Source organism: Papio anubis, chromosome 12, assembly GCF_008728515.1.
Source record: "Papio anubis isolate 15944 chromosome 12, Panubis1.0, whole genome shotgun sequence".
Taxonomy (NCBI): Eukaryota; Metazoa; Chordata; class Mammalia; order Primates; family Cercopithecidae; genus Papio; species Papio anubis.
In genome coordinates this window covers 39809970-39825825 of record NC_044987.1, presented here as the reverse complement: position 1 = coordinate 39825825, position 15856 = coordinate 39809970, and the positions used below count along the sequence as shown (strand labels likewise).

General features: G+C 39.7%; 1 protein-coding gene and 1 long non-coding RNA gene across 2 annotated transcripts in view; one reads left to right on the top strand and one right to left on the bottom strand.

Moving 5' to 3' along the window:
- Positions 1-3532, top strand: part of PIWIL4 (piwi like RNA-mediated gene silencing 4) — a 49489-nt gene extending 45957 nt beyond the window's left edge. The window contains exons 17-20 of the mRNA XM_003910564.5: positions 72-225; positions 1892-2017; positions 2129-2276; positions 2989-3532. Of these exons, the coding sequence (XP_003910613.2) occupies positions 72-225; positions 1892-2017; positions 2129-2276; positions 2989-3105 (545 nt within the window). The 3' untranslated portion in view covers positions 3106-3532. The remainder of the gene's footprint in view (positions 1-71; positions 226-1891; positions 2018-2128; positions 2277-2988) is intronic.
- LOC103877822 overlaps positions 1-15856 on the bottom strand; it is a 136851-nt gene that overhangs the window by 15024 nt on the left and 105971 nt on the right. The window lies entirely within an intron of this gene.

Below are 15856 nucleotides of genomic sequence, written 5' to 3'. Positions count from 1 at the left end.
GTATATGGGAATGTTATTTTTTGTTGGCATTAGAAACGTAATTCTTTTCTTACTGACACCAAATTCTGCAGGAGCACTCAACAAATGGTACAAGTACAATCATGATTTGCCAGCACGGATAATTGTGTACCGTGCTGGTGTAGGGGATGGTCAGCTGAAAACACTTGTTGAATACGAAGTCCCTCAGCTGCTGAGCAGTGTGGCAGAATCCAGCTCAAATACCAGGTATTCACTTATTGTTCTTTCCTCCATACTCCCAATTATAGCATATTCAGCTGTAGCTATTACACACAAGATATTCAAGCATAAGCTTTGTTTTTTATGCAATTAAGTTTTGCTGTGTTTCTGTATTATGTCAGTAGAGCTCTATCATTTCCTTCAGATTGGAGGGTAGTTGGGATGATCTAACATCAATAGCTTGGGTGATGTAAGCTTTGGGGGCCCTGGGAGGGGGAACCTAGACAAAGAAAGGTATCCTCAGAGCAGCTGACACAGATTCAGCATGAAGCCTGCAGGCCTGCTGGCAGTGAAAATGCTTCATACATATTAATATCACATGGAAGAAAACAAGCTGTGCTTTCAAATTCAAGGCCCTAATACACACAGAACCAAAGCCTCTGAATTGCAGGCACTGATGTGCACTTAAGGTCTGTGGAAGGTTCTCAAAGGAGTTTGAGTGCCATGAAGGCTGAGCTGCAGATGGAAATCAGACCATCCTGAACACCAGGCATCTTGCTCCACTGTTACATTTCTAGATTCTGTGTCTCAGTACAAAATTTTCTGCACTGATTATGTGAAATGGCAAGTGCAAGAAAATGTTGGAAAATAGGAGAGGACAATAATCTTAAGTCAGCTTCTTAAAATATTTGAAAAGCATCTTATTCCAAGCAGGACACATAGTTCTATCTGTAGGGTTACATCATCATCATCACCATCAACCAAACAGTCACAGCCACAAGTCACAAAGGAGCTCAGTCAGTTATTGTTAGAGTGGAGGGGAAGCCTGAAAGCTTCGGGGCAGTATCACCGGTAGCTTTATCCCAACTGTTAGGGTCAAAATACCTCGCTGTCCACTGATCTCAGGTGCATGTGTTTATTAAGAATCACAGGTATGCAACTGAGGGATGCAGGAGTAAATTTAGCAGCTGACAGTGCTAAGGAGTTACTTTTCTTGCACTGTAACATCAACTTTTGATAGTGTCAGTATTGAAAACGTTTGTAATAAATTTTTAAAATAATTGTAATGCTTAAAATGAAACTCCACAGTGATCCTTACATCCCAGAGGATGTAAGGATGCCTTTTGTAATGGCAAATATTAGGATTTCACCTTGGCCTTACCAAATACATTAACACTTCACCATTCAGCATTTGGCCAGAACCTATATTTGGTCCATCCATCCATCCACCCAGGCATGAGTTTTGTGTAATACAGAAGGGATGACTAGAGGAATAGGAATAACTTGTGGTTCTTCCTTTGCCACTTGGAAATAAAATTGAGAGGAAGAGTGAAGAGGAAAATAGGTTGAGTCACTAATGACACACACACACACACACACACACACACATATCTTGTCTCCATGGATAATTCTGGAAAATCTTTAGCAAAAGTGCCAGTTGAAGTTCAGCATTCCTTCCTGTCCCCTTTGAGTGGTATAAACTAGGCAAATGACTTGGGATAGCATCCTTTTGCAACAAATATGGACAATCCCTAATTTAAAAAATTGTATGTATCTCTAGGGAAGGAGGGATTGTGGGTAATTTTTATTTTCTTTGTTTTGCAGTGTTTTTCAAATGGAATTTTTATTTATTTCATTTTTTAAATTACACAAAAATAGAAAGCTGTATAGATTGGATTGAGTTCTTTTCATATTTTGCCTCTCTAATTTTTAGCTCAAGACTGTCGGTGATTGTGGTCAGGAAGAAGTGCATGCCACGATTCTTTACCGAAATGAACCGCACTGTACAGAATCCCCCACTTGGCACTGTCGTGGATTCAGAAGCAACACGTAACGAATGGCAAGTGCCACTGGAAAATCAATTTTTAACAAAACATTCATTATGTCCAGTTTATGTTTGACCTTATTCTGTTTGCCTTCTTTCCCACATTCACTTCATTCTCCCCCTCAGGTATGACTTTTACCTGATCAGCCAGGTGGCCTGTCGGGGAACTGTTAGTCCTACCTACTATAATGTCATCTATGATGATAATGGCTTGAAGCCCGACCATATGCAGAGACTTACATTCAAACTGTGCCACCTGTACTACAACTGGCCGGTGAGTGAAAGCTGTTTACTTAATGTAAATATGATACTCAATAGTCCCACCTAGGAATTGTCATACACTTCATCTTTGTATCCCTAGATATAGCACAATACCTGATATTTCCCAAAGAAGGAATGAATGAATGAATGAATGACTTCCTGAGTTCACAGTGGGAGGAAACCAGTCTATCATAGAAACAAAACAATAACTATTGTAATACATTAATAGTTATAGTTTCTAGAGGACTTTGTTATATACATTATCTTATGCAAACCTGGGAGGAAATCAGGGTATTGTTATTCACATGTTACAGATGAAGAAGTTGAAGCCAACTCAGATGTGCCTGGTGAGGAAGTGTTAACAGGCATGGGTCTGCCCTTTGTTCCTGTGCATTAGGCCAAGAGCTGTTCCCAAAGGCCAAGGCCAGGGTCTGCATGGAGCTCCTCCAAGGAGTTCCAAACATGAGATCATAGGACAAAGACTAGTCTGAAGTGTGATGGCTCCCTACTCCCAGCACCATGAAGCTAGGGTGACTTTTCACTCCATCCTTCCCAGTGAGCTTAAGTTCCCAGTAAGTTAGGTTACCTTTTGTTGGTTGAGGTTAGCTATTGTTTACCCAGAAACCCATTCTATTATTTGTGTAACCAGTAGACAAAATCAGAAAAAAATCACCTTGAAGAACAAGGTAATCTCTTAATTATTATCAATACTTTTTTCTCCTCAGGGCATAGTCAGTGTCCCAGCACCATGTCAGTATGCTCACAAGCTGACCTTTCTGGTGGCACAAAGCATTCATAAAGAACCCAGTCTGGAATTAGCCAATCATCTGTTCTACCTGTAATGGCATGAACCACTGGCATCAATAGATGAAGAATCCAAGAAGAAATTGGTATACTTTGTGCAAATCTGCCGTAAGCTCAAGGCTGTGACTGGGGAAAAAGATTGCGCTTAGTTTTCATGTCTGGGAAAAGAAGCAAAACAACTTAATCTGAAACAGTTTTTTAAAATGTGTGTTATTTTGTTTTAAAGAGTTATATGCTTGGGGTAAATTTTCATTGTCGTATATGGAATTTAAATATACCATCATCTATAAAGAATTCCACAGAGTTAAATATCTTAAACACTTAAATAAGTGTTTGCATGATATTTTAATGATAGATAAACAGAGTCTAATTCCCACCCCAAATTTTCCTGAGGTTTTGTTAATGTTGTAGAGCATTTTGTAGAGTGGTTTAAATAGTTAGCAGAAAATAAAGTTCAGAACATCATGTGTTTGTTGTTATTTGAATTTTATATTGATATTACATGTGAACCTCAAATTTAAGTATTTTCAGCAAAACTTCTTACCCACTAGAACACATCACCATTAATCTTTGGGTTCTATTTCAGAAACTGAGCTGATCACTTGCTCTCTTGATGGGACTTTATTTCACTTAATAGCGGCTTCTCCTAGTGATGACCTTGCTTCTTCTTTACTGATAAAACAGAAGCTATCAGAAGATAACTTTTGCAAGCCTCTCATTATCTCTGCCTTCACCTAACGGCATCTGTACCCACAGACTCTGCCTGCCCTTCCCTTTATTATGAGTGCAGCATGTCTGTGTTCCTGTAAGGCTCTCCACCTCTGTACTAAATCTCATTCCCTCTTACCTATGAAGTATGCTACTCTAGCCATTCTCCCTTCTCCTTTCTGCATCTTCAGTTTCCCCTCTCACTACTGGATCATTCTCATTGGCATTACAAATATGCTGTTATTTCTTTCATCTTAAAAGGACATTTTCTCTAGCTTCCACCCCATCGCTTTGCACTTCTTTACAGGAAAAACATCGCAAAAGAAGAGTCTGAGCTCGATGTATCCAATTCTGTACTCCAATCAGAATTTCACCACAACCACTACAGCAAAATTGCCTTAGTCAACACTGCCAATAACCTCCACTTTGCTAAATCCAATGGTCACCTCTTGGTCCTTGTCTTGCTTGACCCCGACAATCATTTCCTCCCTCTGAGACACTCTTTATTTGGCCTGTAGAATAACACTCTCCTGGTTTCTCTCCTACTGCATTGATCACTCATGCTGTCTCCTTTTGTAGCTTTTCCTCATCTTCTCACCCTTTTCATGTTAGAATGCTCCCAGCAATAAGAATACAGCTACATGCAAAGGGTATTTTGATAAGGGATAGATCAGAGTTCAAATTCTGCTTACCACGGGAAGGTCTGTGGAAGTCTGTAACAAAGGGTGGCGGGAGAGTGGCAAGTGCTCTCTGGGGACAAGGAAAGCAGGCCACAGGAGGGATGTCAGTATGCAGGTTATATCACATTGCCCTGAAAGTATTCTTTTCCTATTTGAGAGTTGCATCCAGACATGGTAGAAATGCACCCAACAATGGTCTATTCCAGTAACAGGATAACCATTTTGTGAGGCATGAGAGTGGAGGGGACTTAATAAGTTCCAGGGCCAGTGCCATGTCCTGCATATATACATTTAATCTCCACAAGAACTGTATAAATTAGGTTATAATTACCATTTCAGATGGTAAAGCTGGGGATTAAAGATACCACATGACTCACTGAAGTTTTTGAGATTATTAAATTGTAGGAGCTAGAATTTGTCCTCAGGTTTGTTTGCAAAACCTGTGAGATGAACCAAAAGAGTCTATGACCTTGCTAAAAGATTAAGATTTTAAAAATTTCTCCTAGAGCTCTAATGTGAGGGAGTGCCTTATGTGATTTAAAGATGGCATTATATAGCAAGTCTTTGGAGACAAGGCACTGAACCAATTCAGGGTGGTGGCTTTTGTTTTTGTGTTTATCTTGTTGTTTTCTTCCTTCAAAGTAGAATGGTGATATAAATCCCTACTACCTAACCAGCCAGCTTGTATAAATCCACATGAAGCATTTTGATTAGGCAATACAAACTTCTGCAGAGCGTGCGCCCACCCTTTAAAGTACTGCCCCAGGAAATGACTTCTTACCCTTTTAACCCACCAGAGGGCACACAGGGACTGCCGTGTGAATAGAGTCCTTCACCATGGCAGTGTCATTGGCTTCAACAAACAATTTCAGGTAAACTCCTAGAGGGCAACATGGGACTAAGAAATCTTCCTGTGAGCTCTGGTTCCAGCACGTTTGGTTGTCAGATGTGATAACTTCATTTTCTGGGACTCAGTTACCCAATCTGTAATATGAGAAGGGCTTGGACAAGACCAGTGGTGCCTAATCTTGGGAAGATTAGAAGTTCCCATGTTAAAAATGCTTTAGAACAAAAAAATAGAGATGCCTGGGTCTCCCTCTCCAAATAGTGATTTAATTGGTCTGGGATGGGGCCTGATCATCCGCATATTTTAAAAGTTCTCCAAATGGTTCTAATGTTCAGCCAGGGCTGAGGAATACTGGTTTAGATAATGTATGAGATCTATTTCAGCTTCACATTATGTGATTGCCACCTCTCACATGCATTAATTAGTTTGCCTTAGGCTACCAAGGACAAAGAGGAAAGGGAGCCTGTGCCAGGCTTTAGACCAGCACTGGATTCGAATCCTAGAACCACCACTTATAGTTGTGTGACCTTGGGCAAGTTACTTAACCTCTCTGAGCCTCTTGTATCTACTTGTAAAAATGTCTAACAATGTGTGCAGTGTAGAGTTATTGTAAGGATTAGAAATGTCAAATCTAAAGTATCTGGCCTTAATAAAGAGTATCATATTATTAGACGTGAGGAGAGGAAATGAATCAAAAGGCACAATTTAGTTAACAAATAGTCATATGTGCCTATTATGTGCCAGGCACTGTACTAGATTCTGAATTCTATAATTCTACTTAAGGGAAAGCTTAATATTGTCTCTAGAAATAAACAATCTACCACCTGCTATTTTATAGAAAAGATTTTGTAGTTTTTCTTTTATTTTGAGGGCAGAGGGAGAGACTCTGGAAGAAAGTATACTTTAAATACATTTCTGTGGCCACCGTGGAGTGGCTCATCAGATTATCCTTTAAAAGAACCTTCTGCAAGGAGCATAGTTGGCTGACAGCCTCTAAATGCTACAGCTTCAGGATCCACCACAGTGGTGATATTGAGACCATGCCCTCCCCAGGCTGCTTCTAGCCCATTACTGAGCACAGGAGAGGTAACAGATCTGGGTTGTTTCTGCCCAACATGGGACTCCACTATTAAACCGTTTCGGGTAGGTAATATACTGTGTTTAGCTCTGTGTCCCCACCCAAAGCTTATGTTGAATTGTAATCCCCACGTGTTAGAGGAGTGGCCTGGTGAGAGGTGATTAAACCATGAGGGTGGAATGCCCCCTTGCTGTTTTCATGATAGTGAGTGAGTTCTTATGATATCTGGTTGTTTGAAAATATGTAGCAATTCCCCCTTCTCTCTCTCTGTCTCCTGCTGCCATGTGAAGATGTGCTTGCCCCCTTTTTGGCCTTCTGCTATGATTGTAAGTTTTTTGAGGCCTCCCCAGCCATGTGGAACTGTGAGTCAATTAAATCTCTTTTCTTTTTCTTGATAAATTACCCAGTCTCAGGTAGTTCTTTATAGCAGTGTAAGAATGGACTAATACAGTAGGGGAATCCACTTTGTCTTGACCAAGGTTTTCTAAGAACTGCACTAAAGTTCTGAGCTTTTTCTAAAGTTCTGAGCTTTTTCTACTGATCCTCTTTCCTTCCCACTCTCCTTTCATGTATTTCAGATTAGCACTGAGGTCTTAAGGCCCTCCCTAGTCACTCCTACTTCCTCTCACCACAGGTGTTTCTCCCAGTAACTCTTCTGAATGCTTCCTATCCATGAGCGTGGAATGTTCTTCCATTTGTTTGTCCTCTTTTTATTTCATTGAGCAGTGGTTTGTAGTTCTCCTTGAAGAGGCCCTTCACATCCCTTGTAAGTTGGATTCCTAGGTATTTTATTCTCTTTGAAGCAACTGTGAATGGGAGTTCACTCATGATTTGGTTCTCTGTTTATCTGTTATTGCTGTATAGGAATGCTTGTGATTTTTGCATATTGATTTTGTATCCTGAGACTTTGCTGAAGTTGTTTATCAGCTTAAGGAGATTTTGGGCTGAGACAATGGGGCTTTCTAAATATACAATCATGTCATCTGCAAACAGGGACAATTTGACTTCCTCTTTTCCTAAATGAATACCCTTTATTTCTTTCTCCTGCCTGATTGCCTGGCCAGAACTTCCAACACTATGTTGAATAGGAGTGGTAACAGAGGGTATCCCTGTCTTGTGCCAGTTTTCAAAGGGAATGCTTCCAGTTTTTGCCCATTCAGTATGATATTGGCTGTGGGTTTGCCATAAATAGCTCTTATTATTTTGAGATATATTCCGTCAATACCTAGTTTATTGAGAGTTTTTAGCATGAAGGGCTGTTGAATTTTGTCAAAGGCCTTTTCTGCATCTATTGAGATAATCATGTGGTTTTTATCTTTGGTTCTGTTTGTATGATGGATTACGTTTATTGATTTGCATATGTAGAACCAGCCTTGCATCCCAGGGATGAAGCCGACTTGATTGTGGTGGATACGCTTTTTGATGTGCTATTGGATTCGGTTTGCCAGTATTTTATTGATGATTTTTGCATCAATGTTCATCAGAGATATTGGTCTAAAATTCTCTTTTTTGTTGTGTCTCTGTCAGGCTTTGGTATCAGGATGATGCTGGCCTCATAAAACGAGTTAGGGAGGATTCCCTCTTTTTCTATTGATTGAAATAGTTTCAGAAGGAACGGTACAAGCTCCTCTTTGTACCTCTGGTAGAATTCAGCTGTGAATCTATCTGGTCCTGGACTGTTTTTGGTTGGTAGACTATTAATTATTGCCTCTATTGCAGAGCCTGTTATTGGTCTATTCAGGGATTCAACTTCTTCCTGGTTTAGTTTTGGGAGGGTGTATGTCAGGAATTTATCCATTTCTTCTAGATTTTCTAGTTTATTTGCGTAGTGGTGTTTATAGTATTCTCTGATGGTGGTTTGTATGTCTATGGGATTGGTGGTGATATCACCTTTATCATTCTTTATTATGTCTATTTGATTCTTCTCTCTTTTCTTCTTTATTAGTCTTGCTAGGGGTCTATCAATTTTGTTGATCTTTCCAAAAAACCAGCTCCTGGATTCATTGATTTTTTGAAGGGTTTTTTGTGTCTCTATCTCCTTCAGTTCTGATCTGATTTTAGTTATTTCTTGCCTTCTGCTGACTTTTGAATGTGTTTGCTCTTGCTTCTCTAGTTCTTTTAATTTTGATGTTAGGTTGTTGATTTTAGATCTTTCCTGCCTTCTCTTGTGGGCATTTAGTGCTATAAATTTCTACAGACTGCTTTAAATATGTCCCAGAGATTCTGATATGTTGTGTTTTTGTTCTCATTGATTTTAAAGAATATCTTTATTTCTGCCTTCATTTTGTTATGTACCCAGTAGTCATTTAGGAGCGAGTTGCTCAGTTTTCATGTAGTTGAGAGGTTTTGAGTTTCTTAATCCTGAGTTCTAATTTGATTGCACTGTGGTCTAAGAGACAGTTTGTTACAATTTCTGCTCTTTGCATTTGCTGAGGAGTGCTTTACTTCCAACCATGTGGTCAATTTTGCAATAAGTGCAATGTGGTGCTGAGAAGAATGTATATTCTGTTGATTTGAGGTGGAGAGTTCTGTAGATGTCTATTAGGTCCACTTTGTGTAGAGCTGAGTTCAAGTCCTGGATATCCTTGTTAACTTTCTGTCTCGTTGACAGAATGGGGTGTTAAAATCTCCCATTATTATTGTGTGGGAGTCTAAGTCTCTTTGTAGGTCTCTAAGGACTTGCTTTTTGAATCTGGGTGCTCCTGTATTGGGTGCATATATATTTAGGATAGTTAGCTCTTCTTGTTGAATTGATCCCTTTACCATTATGTAATGGCCTTCTTTTTCTCTTTTGATCTTTGTTGGCTTAAAGTCTGTTTTATCAGAGACTAGGATTGCAACCCTTGCTTTTTTTTTTTTTTTTTGCCATTTGCTTGGTACATCTTCCTCCATCCCTTTATTTTGAGCCTATGTGTGTCTCTGCACGTGAGATGGGTCTCCTGAATACAGCACACTGATGGGTCTTGACTCTTTATCCGATTTGCCAGTCTGTGTCTTTTAATCGGAGCATTTAGCCCATTTACATTTGAGGTTAATATTGTTATGTGTGAATTTGATCCTGTCATTATGATGTTAGCAGGTTATTTTGCTCATTTGTTGATGCAGTTTCTTCCTAGCATCAATGGTCTTAACAATTTGGCATGTTTTTGCAGTGGCTGGTACTGGTTGTTCCTTTCCATGTTTAGTGCTTCCTTCAGGAGTTCTTGAAAGGCAGGCCTGGTGTTGACAAAATCTCTCAGCATTTGCTTGTCTGTAAAGGATTTTATTTCTCCTTCACTTATGAAGCTTAGTTTGGCTGGATATGAAATTCTGAGTTGAAAATTCTCTTCTTTTAGAGTGTCGAATATTGGCCCCCACTCTCTTCTGGCTTGCAGAGTTTCTGCCAAGAGATCCACTGTTAGTCTGATGGGCTTCCCTTTGTGGGTAACCTGACCATTCTCTCTGGCTGCCCTTAACATTTTTTCCTTCATTTCAACTTTGGTGAATCTGACAATTATGTGTCTTCTCCAGGAGTATCTTTGTGGCATTCTCTGTATTTCCTGAATTTGAATGTTGGCCTGCCTTGCTAGGTTCAGGAAGTTCTCCTGGATAATATCCTGAAGAGTGTTTTCCAACTTGGTTCCATTCTCCCCATCACTTTCAGGTACACCAATAGACGTAGATTTGGTCTTTTCACATAGTCCCATATTTCTTGGAGGCTTTGCTCGTTTCTTTTTACTCTTGTTTCTCTAAGCTTCTCTTCTTGCTTCATTTCATTCATTTGATCTTCAATCACTGATACTCTTTCTTCCACTTGATTGAATTGGTTACTGAAGCTTGTGCATGCATCACATACTTCTCATGCCATGGTTTTCAGCTCCATCAAGTCATTTAAGGTCTTATCTATGCTGTTTATTCTAGTTGGCCATAATCTAATCTTTTTTCAAGGTTTTTAGCTTCTTTGTGATGGGTTCAAACATCCTCCTTTAACTCAGAGAAGTTTGTTATTACCGATTGTCTGAAGCCTACTTCTGTCAACTCATCAAAGTCATTCTCCATCCAGGTTTGTTCCATTGCTGGCGAGGAGCTGTGTTCCTTTGGAGGAGAAAAGGTACTCTGATTTTTAGAATTTTCAGTTTTTCTGCTCTGGTTTCTCCCCATCTTTGTCATTTTATCTACCTTTGGTATTTGATAATGGTGACGTACACATGGGGTTTTTGTGTGGATGTCCTTTCTGTTTGTTACTTTTCCTTCTAATAGTCAGGACCCTCAGCTGCAGGTCTGTTGGAGTTTGCTGGAGGTCCACTCCAGACCCTGTTTGCCTGGGTATCACCAGCAGAGGCTATGGAACAGTGAATACTGCAGAACGGCAAATGTTGCTGCCTGATCCTTCCTCTGGAAGCTTCATCTCAGAGGGGCACCTGGGTGTATGACGTGTCATTCGGCCCCTACTAGGAGGAATCTCCCAGTTAGGCTACTCAGGGGTCAGGTACCCACGTGAGGAGGCAGTCTGTCCATTCTCAGATCTCAAACTCCATGCTGGGAGAACCACTACTCTCTTCAAAGCTGTCAGACAGGGACGTTTAAGTCTGCAGAAGTTTCTGCTGCCTTTTGTTCAGCTATGCCCTGTCCCCAGAGGTGGAGTCTACAGAGGCAGGCAGGCTTCCTTGAGCTGTGGTGGGCTTCACCCAGTAAGAGCTTCCCAGCCACTTTTTTTACCTAATCAAGCCCCAGCAATGGTGGACGCCCCTTCCCCAGCCTCACTGCCACCTTGCAGTTGGATCTCGGACTACTGTGTTAGCAGTGAGCAAGGCTCTTTGGGTGTGGGGCCCTCCGAGCCAGGCGTGGGATATAATCTCCTGGTGTGCCATTTGCTAAGACCACTGGGAAAGTGCAGTATTAGGGTGGGAGTGTCCCGATTTTCCAGGTAACGTCTGTCACAGCTTTCCTTGGCTAGGAAAGGGAATTCCCCAACCCCTTGCACTTCTCAGGTGAGGCAATGCCCCACCCTGCTTCAGCTCACACTCTGTGGGCTGCACCCACTGTCCAACAAGTCCCAGTGAGATGAACCCGGTACCTCAGTCGGAAATGCAGAAATCACCCGCCTCCTGCATCGCTCATGCTGGGAGCTGTAGACTGGAGCTGTTCCCATTTGGCTATCTTGGAACCACCCTCGGGATTTTCTTTTCTATTGCATTGTCAAGCTGCAAATTTTTCAAACGTTTATTCTCTGTCTCCCTTTCAAAACTGAATGCCTTTAGCAGCACCCAAGTCACCTCTTGAATGCTTTGCTGCTTAGAAATTTATTCCACCAGATACCCTAAATCATGTATCTCAAGTTCAAAGTTCCAGAAATTTAAAGGGCAGGGGAAAATGCCGCCAGTCTCTTTGCTAAAACATAACAAGAGTCACCTTTACTGTAGTTCCCAACAAATTCCTCATTTCCATCTGAGACCACCTCAGCCTGGACCTTATTGTCCATATGCTATCAGCATTTTGGGCAGAGCCATTCAACAAGTCTCTAGGGAGTTCCAAACCTTCTCACATTTTCCTCTCTTCTTCTGACCCTTCCAAACTGTTCCAACCTCTGCCTGTTACCCAGTTCCAAAGCTGCTTCCACATTTTTGGGTATCTTTTCATAGCACCCCACTTCTGATACCAATTTACTGTATTAGTCCATTTTCACACTGCTGATAAAGACATACTCGAGACTGGGCAATTTACAAAAGAAAGAGGTTTAACTGGACTTACAGTTGCATGTGGCTGGGGAGGCCTCACAATCATGGTGGAAGGCAAGGAGAAGCAAGTCATGTCTTACATGGATGGCAGCAGGCAGAGAGAGCTTGTGCAGGGGAACTTCTCTTTTTATAACTGTCAGATCTCATGAGACTCATTCACTGTCACAACAACAGCATGGGAAAGACTTGTACCCATGATTCAATTACCCCCGCTGGGTCTCTCTCACAATACATTGCAATTCAAGATAAGATTTGGGTGGGGACACAGCCAAACCATATCACTGGGTTTTGAGTTAACAATTTCCTTTAGGAAAATTTACCCTTAAATCTTTCTAACACACTTCAAGATATCAGACATGAAATGTAAACAACTTTTAAGAGCTGTTATCAAAAGCTGTATGTTGCACTGTTAACCTGTATGTTGCACTTTCATCTGACCCAGGGCCACTGGCCAAGAATGATCCAACAGCTCCTACTGGAAGATAAGGAAAGGACTTATTTTGAAGGGACAGAGGATGAGGAGGACTGAAGAATTTATGACTGAAATCAATATCTTTCCAATTTATTGGGAAAGCTTTTTTCAAAAAAACATTGACTTTAAAATTATAAAAAGAATAGATGTATATTATGGAATATTTGAAAGGCATAGAAAAGTGTAAAGAGACATAGAAAAATATCACCAACACAGCTGCTACACAGAAGTATATACTGTCAACACTTTAATAATTATTTTTCTACTAGTCTTTTATAGTTGCATGATATATAGCTTTATATACTTTACTTTTCACATAAGATTATGGCATGAGTGTTTTCCTATTTTATTAAAAAAATTTTATAAGCATAAATTTTAATGACCAAATAATATTTTACTGCACAGATGTAACAAATTACTTTCTCCCCTCTTTATTGTGTCCCCAGGCCATTCCCATTTTTTTTGTTCGTTTGCTATAGAAACATGCACAAAGTTTTTTTTATCTAAGTATTTGGTATTGGTTCCTTGGTTTAGATTCTTAAAGGTAAAATTACTGAGTCAAAAAGTTAGAATTCTTTTAAGGTGCTTGCTGTATGTTGCCTTTGTTTTTTTTTTTTAAGTCTCATCTTAGGGTTCTCGTGAGTGGCACTTTGGCAAGTTTTGCATATTCCTATTGAAGTAAATAACTTTGCTAATATAGTAGATGCTAGTTTTATGTTTTACAATAATATATTAGGGGAAAATAATTTCAATGATTATTAGTCATTAGCATTTTTGTTCAGGTTTTAAAATAAGCTTTCTCTGGCTGGCCGGTGGCTCAAGCCTGTAATCCCAGCACTTTGGGCACGATGGACACGCAGGTCAGGAGATCGAGACCATCCTGGCTAACACGGTGAAACCCCCGCTCTCACTAAGAAATACAAAAATAGCTCGGGCGTAGGTGGCAGCCAGAAGTCCAAAGCCACTGAGGCTGAGGCCAGAGAATGGCTGAACCTGGAGGCGGAGCTTGCAGTGAGCTGAGATCCTGCCACTGCACTCCAGCCTGGCGACAGCGAGACCCGCCTCAAAAAAAATAAAAAATAAATAAAATAAATAAATAAATTAAAAAATGCGCCAAGCTTCTATGAGGCTTTTTTATTTTTAAAATAGTAACTCTTTGTCATCCTTTTCTAGCTATGTCTCCCAATTTACTGTACTTTCAAATTTTATTTATGTTTCCTTGTAAGCTACAGAGCTTTAAAGTTTATATATTCAAATTATTACTATTTCCTTCAAAATTATAAAAGCAATGCTAGAATTTGAAACCTAGAAAATCTATCTTGATGTAGAGATTTGAGAAATATTAATTATTTATGGTTTTAATTTCATTTAACTTTGTAAACCTATCTATATTACATTTTAGTGTAAAGTGAGAATCTAACCTATTTTTTCCAAGTAATTATGGAGAAAAAATTGGTGGACTAAAAAAGAAAGTAGAAATTCTAAAAATGAAAAAATATTTGAAGTAAAAATTTCAATAGATTTGTTAAGCAGTAGACTAAAAACAGATGAACAGAAAATTAGTAAATTGGAAGGCAGACTTTAGGAAATCACTTAGAATGCAGTAGATAGACATTGAGTGTAAAAGTAGACACCCACCACAGATTTGGTAGGTGTTCCTGATAGAGAAAATACCAAGAATGAGATAGGAATCAATTCTTAAATAGACAATGCTTAAAAGTGTTCCAACATTGAAACATACATTCTTACAATGAAAAAAAAAATCACAAGTAGAATAAATAAGAATTTTCATACCTAATACATTGTAATAACATTGCATAACATCAAATATAAAGGGAAAAGCTTAAGGTTTCAAGGAAGAAACACAGACTTGCCAACTCCCTGCAAAGAAGAAATTACACTGACTGTAGGCTTAATGTTATAAGAAAAGATAAGAAAAAATGAAATAATATCTTTAAAGTCCTGAGAGGAAAGAATAATGAAGCTAGAACTTTATATGAAGCTAAGTGAGTGATAAATTTTTTTTTTTTTTTGAGGCAGAGTCTTACTCTGTCACCCAGGCTGGAGTGCAGTGGCACAATCTCGGCTCACTGCAAGCTCCGCCTCCCGGGTTCACGCCATTTTCCTGCCTCAGCCTCCTGAGTAGCTGGGACTACAGGTGCCCGCCACCACACCCCACCTTTTTTTTTTTTTTTTGTATTTTTAGTAGAGACGGGGTTTCACGGTGTTAGCCAGGATGATCTCAATCTCCTGACCCCGTGATCCACTCGCCTTGGCCTCCCAAAGTGCTGGGATTACAGGCATGAGCCACTGTGCCCGGCCAAGTGAGTGATAAATTTAAAAGTTCAAATATAATAAGAGTTTACTGAGCACAGCCCTTGCTGAAAGAACTACTAAAGAATGTAGTAGAACAAAAAATAAACCCATTGAATAAAGGATGGGTGAGCAAAGAAACCACTAAATGTGTTGCAAATGTAACTTGTATTGGCTGTTTAAAAAATATTTTTTCAGGCCGGGCACAGTGGCTCACACCTGTAATACCAGCACTTTGGGAGGCCGAGGCAGGCGGATCACGAGGTCAGGCGATCAAGACCATCCTGGCTAACATGGTGAAACTCCGTCTCTACTAAAAATACAAAAAATTAGCTGGGCGTGGTGGCGGGTGCCTGTAGTCCCAGCTATTCATGAGGCTGAGGCAGGAGAATGGCATGAACCCTGAAGGCGGAGGCTGCAGTGAGCCGAGATCGGGTCACTGTACTCCAGCCTGGGAGACAGTGTGAGACTCTGTCTCTAAAAAAAAAAAAATACATATACATATATATATATATCTATATATATATATGTATATATTTATTTTTTTTTTACATGTTAAGAAAATTTAGAAATCAGCATGGGCAATACAAGTACATAACACAAGCAAGATGATAGCATTTATAGGGAAGCTAAAGTGAGCTCAAGTCTTTATGTTGTTAGAAAGGAGATTAGAGATTCTAACTTTACATTTGATTAGAATATAATAAAGTTAAATATGTATGTGATTATTTTCTAAAAGAATAAAGACATCATCTATAACTTTGAATTCAGTGAAAGGAAAAAAAGAAGATAAGGATTGTTGAAAGAATAACTTTAGACAAATTAACTGTAACAAAGTTTGTTTGAACAAAGAATGTATCTGGCAGCACTCAGAACCAGAAGAGATTCACAGAGCTCCACCCAGCAGTGTAAGCAGCCAGCTTTTATAGGCCAAATATGGAAGCAAAGTTGAGAAATCACCTGATCAGCTAGGC